Source organism: Benincasa hispida, chromosome 9 (genome assembly GCF_027475165.1).
Source record: "Benincasa hispida cultivar pf3 chromosome 9, pf3_genome.v1.1, whole genome shotgun sequence".
NCBI lineage: Eukaryota > Viridiplantae > Streptophyta > Magnoliopsida > Cucurbitales > Cucurbitaceae > Benincasa > Benincasa hispida.
Window position 1 is genome coordinate 56,911,692 of NC_143486.1, and position 10,936 is coordinate 56,922,627.

Genomic DNA, 10,936 nt, shown 5'->3' on the forward strand with positions numbered 1-10,936 from the left:
CGCGAGTGAAGAGATTAATAGTTCCACATACTCTGTACCTATTAGCTTCAATCTTGAGCCAAGTCCTAATATTCCTGAACCCAGTCTACTAGTCTCGAGCCTAGATTTGTTCCTGTTATTCCAGTGTTTGTCCTTCCTACTAGAAAAATGCCCTAGATAACATACTATAGGAAGAATCTCATAAAGGAAACTCAGGAAACCCCCGGTGTTCCATCGAAAAGTGTCCAAGCATCGGAACCAACTCAGGTTTAAGATCCTGTTGTTTCAGAGGAGATTCATGAAGAGAAGTCTGGGAATAGAGAAAATGAGGAGACGAGCTCAGAGAAGGTTGAAATTACAGGAGATAATGAGGTGCTGGAAGATCCTCAAAAAGATGCAGAATTGTCTCAGATGTCTAATACTGAAGAGAGACCGATGAAAACTAGCAATTATGATATCACTCTGGATATGCCAATTTCTCTGAGGAAGTGAACCAGGTCATGTACAAAGTACCCTTTGCACAATTTTCTGACCTATAGTAACTTATCTCCTGGTTTTAAGGCTTTCACTACCTAACTAAATCCTCTAGCAATACCTACCAGTGTACATGCGACCATGGAAGTTCCCGAGTGGAAAGCGGCAGTAATGGAAGAAATGAGAGAGGCGAATAAGACTTGGGAGTTAGTAGCACTCCTTAGAAGTCACAAGACAGTTAGTTGCAAATGGGTGTTCACAGTGAAGTATAGGTCTGATGGAAGGCTCGAGAGATATAAGGCCAGGTTACTTGCTAAAGGGTTCACTCAGACGTATGGGATTGATTATTCAAAAACTTTTTCCCTAGTGGCTAAGCTAAACATGATCCGAGTTCTCCTGTCTGTTGCTGTGAATAAAGATTGGCCCTTACGTCAACTGGATGTAAAAAAGGCCTTCCTGAATGATGAGTTAGAAGAGGAGGTTTACATGAGTCTGCTTCCAGGTTTCGAAGCTAAGTTTGGGAACCATGCTTGCAACTCAGAAAGTCCTTATATGGGTTGAAATAGTTTCCTAGGGCATGGTTCGACAGGTTCACAGTGTTTGTTAAATCCCAAGGGTTTGTTCAAAGGCATTCTGATCATACATTGTTTACCAAAAAAATCACCCTCAAGAAAGATTATTGTTTTGGTGGTGTATGTTGATGACATCATCTTATCAGGAGATGACACGACAGAAACTGGTAAGCTAAAGCAAAGGATGGCAGAAGAACTAGAGATCAAAGATCTTGGTAGTCTGAGGTATTTTCTCGGGATGGAAGTGGTGAGATCGAAAACAGGAATATCTGTGCCTTAATGGAAATACACCTGGACCTGTTAAAGGAAACAAGAATGACTGGATGCAAAACCATTGACACTCTTATTGACGTCAATGGCAAACTGAAAAACATTATGGAAGGAGTTCCTGTAAATAAGGAAAGGTATCAATGCTTGTTAGGAAAAATAATTTACTTGTCTCATACTAGGCTCAACATCTTCTATGCTGTAAGTGTGGTAAGTCAGTTCATGCAGAATCCGTATAAGAAGCACATGGAAGCAATGACTCGAATTCTGAGATACCTGAAGTCCACCCCAGGGAAGGGCTTAATGTTCAGAAAATATGACACACGGAGCATCGAAGCATATACTGACTTAGATTGGGCAGGATCAGTGACTAATAGAAAGTCAACCTCAGGATACTGTACCTTTGTGTGTGGGAATTTGGTGACTTGGCGGAGTAAAAAATAGGGTGTAGTTGCCAGAAACAGTATTGAGACAGAGTATAAAGCTATGAGTCTGGGAGTGTGTGAAGAAATATGGTTGCAAAAATTTTTGTCTGATCTTCACCAGAACAGTTCGGGTCCCATGAATCTGTATTGTGATAATAAGCCTACCATCAGTATTGCTAACAATCCAGTATAACATGATAGAACCAAGCATGTGGAAATTGAGAGACATTTTATTAAAGAGAAGTTAGATCACGGGGTTATCTGTATTCCCTATGTACCTTCAGTTCAATAGGTTGCAGATGTTCTTACCAAAGGGTTATCGAGACAGACGTTTGAAGCTTGTGTTAGCAAGTTGGGTCTTGCCGATATCTACGCCCCAACTTGAGGGAAAGTGTTAAAATATGTTGCATTAGCCCTAAAGGCATATTTGTAGTTTACTCTATATTTACTAAATTAGGGTTTCCCCTCATTCTATTCATATCTGAGGTTGGGGTCTCTTGTAGGTATGACATTAAATAATAAAACCTTTTCTATCGTAGTTTTTCTTCCCTGAATTAGGGATTTCCACGTAAACCTTGTGTTATTTTTTCCCCTTTCTATTTCAATAGTTAACAAATTCTGGACCGAACAATGGTGACTATTAGATTCAAATACAAGGAGTTGTTTATGTCTAATGGTTCAGATTGTCTCATTCCAGTGAAGGAGCACTTGATCTATAAGACCCGCACCTCACTTTCCCTTTTTTTCATGGTGTCTATGGTTTAAGTAAGCAAAGTGTTGGGTTAAATATTTAAGTTAGATTAGATTTGTGCGTTTGAGGTAAAGGATAAGTTGAAAAGGGAAAAATGTTTAAGTATGGAAACTTAACTCTCGGTTACTTAATGATCTAGCCTTACAAAAAGAAATTTTGCTAAGTGTTGGTCGTGCTGAAGAGTGTTTGAGCATCGAGCGCCAGGCGAGAATCGAGTAAATGATGTCGAGCGTTGAGTATAAGTGATAGAGAAGGGTCGAGCATCGAGTAAATGCTGCTGAGCGCCGAGTATAAGTAATCGAGAAGAAGTCAAACATCGAGTAAAGGCTGTTAAGCATCAAGTAGAGGCTACCGAGTGTCGAGTATAACTGAGGAAGGAAGGAGGCGAGCATCGAAGGTAAGCGAGGAAGGATCGCGTGTTGAGTTTGAGCATTGAGTAAGGAGCAAGCTCCCAGTGCTGAGTTTCCCTTCGAGTATTTGACAGAGAGCCAGGGAAACTTCCATCGAGTTTTCCCAGAGAGAATCAAGTTGCTCGAAACTTTCATATTTAAACGCTCGGTTTTAGACTCTCTTTTAGTTACCTGGACAGATGGCTTAATCTCGGCCCTTAATCTCCACTAATGGGTGAGGTGGCTTAAGGAGATTTCAAGCAAAGAATTGGACGGTAGTATAAAAAGGGAGAAAAAATTCTAGGGCTCGTTTTGGGACGATTTGCACGAGCAAATCGGATGAACTTGGTACCGTTGGAAAGATCTACGAGTCTAGTTTCTGAAATCGAGTCATTGGAAGGGAGATCTCACCGGAAAGAGGGCCAAAGAAGGAAGGAAGAGTCGAAGGTTCATTTTTTGAGAGTTTCAGGCACTCGTCGAAGAAACGCAGATCTAGATCGAACCACATGAAATTTCAAGCTATAAATTTAAGATGACATTGTTATCACCCTTATGAGTAAGTTCGTACAAGGAAATTTTGCAAGTTAGGGCCTAGAGTTTAAGTTACATATTTTAGAATCTAAACTTAGAAAGTGTTGAACAAACAGGCAGCTTCGCGGTCTAGGGCCACTAGGGAAGATTTAAAGCTTTAGATCAAACCATAAAGAGTTTTACTAAAAACTTTGAGGTAACATTGTCATCACGATTTCAAGCATGTTTGAAGAAGGAATTTTCTTAAATTGAATTATGTATTTTGAGCTATTAACATTAGAAGCTGAATCTAGAATTTGATGGGCGAACCAGCCACCACTAGCTAAATGTGGGCTTGACACCCCAAAGACCCTACTAAGCGTTGGGTGTGGACGTCAGAAATGAGGCGACCCGCTGAAGTTTAAGCCCTTTAAATTCGACTAGGTACCCGACGCCCTAAGGTAAGTTAAGAATATTTGAAGACGAATTGTATAAATGTGAGCTTAATTATGAAAGCGAGTCTAAAAAGGAAAACCATGACTAGCAACTAAAGTAATTTTATGTGTTCACAGGGTTGACATTAGTAGGAGAAGCTCATTAATCTTAAAAAGATTTCCCAAAGGCTGTGAGTGATTCTAATGCTTACAAACATTTATGAACGATTTAAAAAGTCATGCTTTTATGAAAAGTCACTTATTGATAGTCAGCTTAAACATTTACCTAGCTATTTACCTTGCTCATGTTTACGAATGCTTGGTAGATTAATAACTTATAAAGTATGGATAGTTATGGTTTGGGCATGATGTTCTTAAGTAATTAATGTCTAGTGCTTATGAGGTATCTTTCCCTAGATAGAATCTGAATCATTAGTGTATGCTACTAGGGAAAGTTGGGTCTATAAGACAAGCTAAGTGGGAGGTCTAGGTGAAGGACTCCTAGTAACGCATATTTAGCCCAATACCTCGAAGTGGTAACTAGGTTTAGAGACGGTTGATGATGGGATCGTCGCTACGTACACGTAGGGTCAATATGACTAGGAAGGTGATGGATAGAGGATCCACATCCCAAGAGGTGAATTTAAGTTTCAATAAAACTTGTTAATGAAAAATGTTATGCGTTGAGTTGGCTCCATATTAGCAAGGACTAGCACAAGTTATGCGATCATGCTATACATAAATATCCGTACTACATTTCTCAATGCAGAATGCCACAATTCCTATTTCTAGGATGCATGCAATGTATATGCGAAACAGTCGATAGAACTTATTTCTAAGTTTCTACTCTTGTTGATGCGATCTAATCCGACTCTCTCAAGCCTAGATTCTATCTTTAGACTACTCTCTCAAGTATGTCCAAATGATGAATGACGCACACATAAGACAAGATGACTACATACCACCATCCCTATTTCTAGGACGCATGCGATGTGTAAATAGCAGATAGAACTTATTTCTAAGTTTCTACTCTTGCTTATGCGATCTAATTCGACTCTCTCAAGCCTAGATTCTAATCCGACTTTTTCAAGCCTAGATTCTATCTTCAGACTACTCTCTCAAGTACGTCCAAATGGTGAATGATGCATACATAAGACAAGATGATCGCATAAAATGCATATCTTAAGTCATGCAAGCTAAGTACTTCTCAACCTATTTAGAAATTTAGCTACTCATGCATGGTGTGGAGAGATTGAACATAAATCGAAATGAAGTTTCCATTTTCTACAAATAAAGTACTGAATACAAAATAATAAATGGATTTGAGAGATAACAAACCCGGTAAGCAATGTCTAGCTACTCGTGGCCTTTTACACTACTCTTTATCACTTAAACTCTGTTCTAGTTGTGGATTCTTGCTCTCGCAAGGTTGGCCTTCTCTCCTTTGTATTGCTTTCCGGCAGTCTTTCGAATTTTTCGGGAGCGATTTCTCTTGGCTTCGCCTCGTCTCCTTACTCTCTCCGTCCTCTATGTATATGTATATGTATGTGCATGTGTACATCTCTCACTGGCGGCATTCGGTATTTATAGATTTCAAGGTGGAACAGATTTTCTTACAAATGATTGCAATGATGGGCGGCATTAATTTCCCTACTCTATTGTGCCATTTAAAAGTCACCAAAAGTTCAATGTACTTGCTACAGTGTGGCTTTTAACGGCTTGCCAACTGAATTCAGAATCAACCATTATCAGCTTTACATCCCATCATGATTTATTATGTTATCGCCTTGATGCGAGGTCTTTATGCGATCACCTTTTTAAGAAACTTCTCACGATCGCATGACTTGCGATCGCAACTTCAAGCGCGCTAACACATTGTGCCCTTGGATCGCAATTTCATATGCGCCATCGCATTGTACCTACACAAAATAGGTAAATTAACTGCTTTTATGCAATGAGCATTAGCGATCACAATTCCTTTCAGTTTGGCACTTTCAAACATGATATTGCCTATTTTACCATCGCTTTCTCTCATTGTTTTACTAATTTGAGCTGTAATAACTTGTATTTCTACCAATTATCAATAGTCGACTTAAACGTTTACCTAGCTATTTACCTTGCTGATGTTTACGAATGCTTGGCAAATTAATAACTTACAGAGTATGGATAGTTATGGTTTGAGCATGATGTTCTTAAGTAATTAATGTCTAGTGCTTATGAGGTATATTTCCCTAGATAGAATCTAAATCGTTAGCGTATGCTACTAGGGAAAGTTAGGTCTATAAGATAAGCTAAGTGGGAGGTCTAGGTGAAGGACTCCCAGTAATGCATGTTTAGCCCAATACCTCGAAGTGGTAACCGGGTTTAGAGACGGTTGATGATGGGATCCTCGCTACGTACACGTAGGGTCGGTATGACTAGGAAGGTGATGGATAGAAGATCCACATCCCAAGAGGTGAATTCAAGTTTCAGTAAAACTTGTTAATGAAGAATGTTATGCGTTGAGTTGGCTCCATATTAGCAAGGACTAGGAAGAGGGATGAACTATGCCATGCATTGATAATTGTTGATAAGTTCATAGGTCTCAAGCAAATAAGCTACATGAGGTTTCTTAGCATCTTTCTCAAGTATGTGCTTACTTGATTATATGCCAAGGTGACATGATAGCCTTATTGCATAAAAGGTATCCTATATTGAAGCATGCATTCTAAGAACTGGAGCTAAGTTTCCACAAATGCTATGTGTAAAGCTACGTTCTGAAAGGTTTATAAAAGATATGATGTTAAGCATGATATGTCTTTAGTAAGTCAGACACTGAAAGCATGGAAGGTGTCCAAGAAGTACCTAATGTATTGACGATACTTAATAACTCCACGTGCACATAGAAGGTTCAGAAGAAGAGGCCGAAGTATGAGTCTCTTGGGCCATATGTGAGAGGTCGATGTGTGGGTCCCCTAGGCCATATTTTAGTAACCGAGGCTGAAGTATGGGTCTCTTGGCGTGATACAGACATTGGGGGCTTGAGCGATGAATGCTCGTTCTCAACTAAGGTTCAGGAAGTATCCACATAATGTTATCATGTTTTATGCTTCAAGTGTTATGAAGCGGTTCAATGAGTTACAGTTAATGGTTTAAGTAATGGTCATAAGTGACACACCTCGACTAAGGTAATAGTGGTAGTTGGGCCGGAGGGTCCCTCCCTCAACCAGGTTTATAAACCTTCCAGAACGTAGCTTTACACTTAGCATTTGTGGAAACTTAACTCCAGTCCTTGGAAAACTACAGAACTGTTGATGATCTTCTTATAGACACAAGGTTCATCAACGTTCTGATCAAAGCCATAAGATTTTATCCTTACAGGATACACGAGGATTTCCATGAGCAGTGGAAAGATCATTCCAAATTACAATCGTATATGAACTTTACAATTACAATCATAAACATAAATATGCGGTTATGCAAAATATAGAAATTACAACATGCTACACATAAGATCAAGGACAAGAGTAACACGCTTTTGTCGACTCATCACAAAGCTCTTTGATCACGAACGCTCGATCACAACAACGCCCGAACGCTCGTCCAAATGACCGCTACACTGCACAAACATTGCGTACTTGAACTAAGTGATTACCTTGGTCACGAACACCCCGAACAACACGAACGACCTCCACAGAACCTCGACAGTGTCGAGTTGAGTATGACACCACCAAGAAGGCTACCTTGGTATTCTCGGTGTGAGAATTCAGAGGGTGCGCTCTGTGTGAACTTCGAATGAGGCAGAAAACAGAAGGAACCACAATCGTGTAAACGATTAAGCAAATGGAAAATGGAAGAACCTATCATATAGGTCGATGCCCAGTTGTTTAAGAAAAGCTAAGCAATCTTCTAGCAAAAGCTATGCGACCGTCTAGCTCATCGCTTAGCTGAGTGTCTATCACCTAAGAACACTCCACGGTCATTTAGCTCATCCAAGCTATTGCTTAGTAAATCCTATTTACTTGACAACTTTCCGTGAGAATTTTTCCAAGATTGGAAATCTCAAAACAACATTAATCAACCTTACTAAAATTAGGAAAACATTTTTCCTTTTTAACTCAAGGTTAGCGTGAAATCACCAATAACCTCCCACTCAATTGGTTATTAGAGAAAAATAGATAATTATCCAATAATTAATATTATTATAAATATAAATGATAAATAACTTACCATACTATATTTATAACCTATAGTTTTAATATTTCATCTCATGAAACATACAAACCATAGCGCTTTTTCTATTCCATGGCACTTAATGTAAATCCCATTTACATTAATCCTCCATTTGATGTATCTCATACATCATACCAATCATATCATGTATAAACAAATTACCTCTTGTCAATTTCAATATTTCAAATCAACACCAAGAACTGATCCCCAACTTGAATCCATTAAGCTACCAAGAGAACCTTATGGATCTGTAGTTCGAAGCTCCAACAGTACATGAATAACTGACTAAACTTTTTAGTTAAGGGATCCACCATCCGTTAACTGCCAGGTACTCCATTAAAACCGACAGCTGAACTCTCCTTACCTCAGATATATTATATGTCCATCTTAACCAATCAACAGTGCGACAACCCTTAACAGATTGCTCGTAAGTACAGCTCGGCCAATAACCGTTATGCCCCTGTAGTTACATCTAACTCTTTAAGTACCACTGATCCCTCTAATGAACATAAGTCATAGTTCTACTATGACTGGGTCCTCTTTTCCAAAGAGAAGTTGTGGCCATTATATTCAAGCCCCGGAATCAGCCCTTAAGGGAGCAATCTCTTTACTTATCCCTGCTTCGGGAAAAGAGTGAATTCCATCTTGTGTATTGAGTTTCCAGCTCCCAAATCAAACAAGTCCCTAAAAAGGTAGGCTGTTGAGTTGGATATCTGGCCACTCTCACCCATACTAATCAAAAAACCGCCCTCAAAGGCAAGAATTCCCAAAACACTCAATATTGGGGTCGTGTCACCTATGATCGTTTATGTGAGATGTAAGTCTCTAGTATCAACGGCGCTATATACAGAGCCTAGTCATCTCATGGTTTGGTCTTACACAAACTCTTTGTATAGGACACTTCTGCATGTCATCTTAGACTTTTTATTTAGAATTATGAAGACTATTAAGCAGAATATGCAGCAATTATGTTAGGAATTCATGAGAAAATGAGTTTGCGTTGTTCAGCATTGAGAATCTCACTAACCCATTATTATGCATTATTATGCGTTGAATTGTCTATTTTTGTAGCTAACACAGGAAGTGGATGCAAATGCAGAAGCCGAACTACTGCATAGACGATCGCATGCGGAGAAACTCTCCATCGCATAGGCGAACGCATACGATCAACGCATGGGTGTTGCGGTAATTATCCGCATGCGTCCATCGCATAGGGGTTGCGATCATCAAGCGATTGCGGTCATCATGTAGAAGTTGCAGTATTAAGCGAATGTGGTCACTATACAATTGTGGCTACACGATAAGGCATAATAGAGGAATCAACGCAAGGTTGGTGGAATGGACGCATCAACACATATCTCGAAAAAACCAAAAGATGATGTTAACATTTCACCTACCACGTCGTTAGCAGCAAAGATTCAAAAAAGGACTAACGCACGGCGAATGTCAGAATCAGAGCAGTTCATTAATGTTGTCGGTGATCCAAGCTCTATATAAAGAAGCCAATGAGCAAAATTTCAACGGATCCAGGGTTTTCTCCCAAGGTTTGAATCCAAGGTTTTCGCCTGAGGTTCGCCTTAGGGCAGATCCTTGTGATCCAGACTAATGTGTGAGAAGAAAGCTTGAGAGTTCTTCATCTCCCTCATCCATTCCGAGTGACGATCGAAGCTAGATCTCGGGAGAGTCAGCTCCATCATCCATCCATGGCACCACTAGTAGCCTTGACGCACATCTGCTGGAAGCAAGTCATTGCTTCCAGCTGGTCATTTCATTTTCTCTTCTTTTCTTATATTGTATTGTATTACATTTTGTGATTAAGAAATTAATACATTATGTGTTCAATGCATTTCTGTGTTTCCTTCGATTCTATCTCCATCTTTTTTTTACTTAGCATTCATAACTTCATTGCATTACTTAGTGAGATTGCTAGAGTATCGCATACTTAATCATGTGGTCTAGAGATATGAAGCATGTAGCAAACCACCGGAAGGTGTGCGTTGCGTGAGTGTGTGAGAAAACCTTATTTGCTTAGTGTGAAGCTAACATAGTGCTTGTCTATGAGTAAAGTCAGTAACAACTAACTGCCCGGAAGGGTAAGTAGTTAGTCATATTAAGCAATGTAAGCTATTGTTCACTAGAGATAGGAATAATCTTGCTTCAGCCAAGTTTATGTGGTTACCTTGTCTTATGTATGCGTCCACCGCACCTTTAGAGCTATTCGGGAGAGAGTCTAAAGAAAGAACCTAAGACTCGCGAGAGCTAGGTTAGAATCGATGCTCGGAAGAGCTAGATTAGGTTTTCATAAGCAAGAATGGAGACTTAGGATATTGCATGCATCCAGAAGTAGGATACGGTGGTATGCCACTATCACGCTCATGCGGCGAGAGCACGTGAGCGGGTTATGGAGGTTTAGGCAGGCGTAGGCTTCTCGACACTATCACATATACATCGCATATGTCCTAAATTAGGCTCAAGTGTGTGTAGCATGATTGCATAGCTTGCGCTGACTAAGGTTGCCCTTGCGGTCACTCTTAAGGGTTGCAATGAAGACATCTCCATATTTTATCCATTTTTCCATCCATTTACTTCCTGTCAGTAATTGTCGTGTCTTTACCTCTCATTCATATTCCCATTGCGTTGTCTGTTAGTTAGGAATAGGAGTAGTGTTAGCTTAACAACCCATCCATCATTCTTTTATTCAACCGCTGCATGCACATTACCGCATACATCTAGCTACAAATCCCTGAGTTTGACCTTGGATCACCCGAGAAACTTGAGTTTGCGTTATACTTGGCGTGAGCGCAAGAAAACTTGTGACAGGAATGCATGGTCATCGCATACATTTGTTAACGCATATTGTAAGTCTAACGCATGACCACCGATGCATGATAATCAACGCAAACATTAAGAACATGCATCGCAT

The 10,936-nt window shown here is 39.8% G+C and overlaps 1 protein-coding gene across 1 annotated transcript; it reads left to right on the forward strand.

The window, feature by feature from the left end:
• Nucleotides 1-1,304: 1,304 nt before the first annotated feature.
• Nucleotides 1,305-1,736, forward strand: LOC150033955 (secreted RxLR effector protein 161-like). Its single transcript, XM_090317139.1, has one exon. It carries the CDS (start codon nucleotides 1,305-1,307, stop codon nucleotides 1,734-1,736), a length of 432 nt encoding a protein of 143 aa, XP_090173265.1.
• Nucleotides 1,737-10,936: the final 9,200 nt, after the last annotated feature.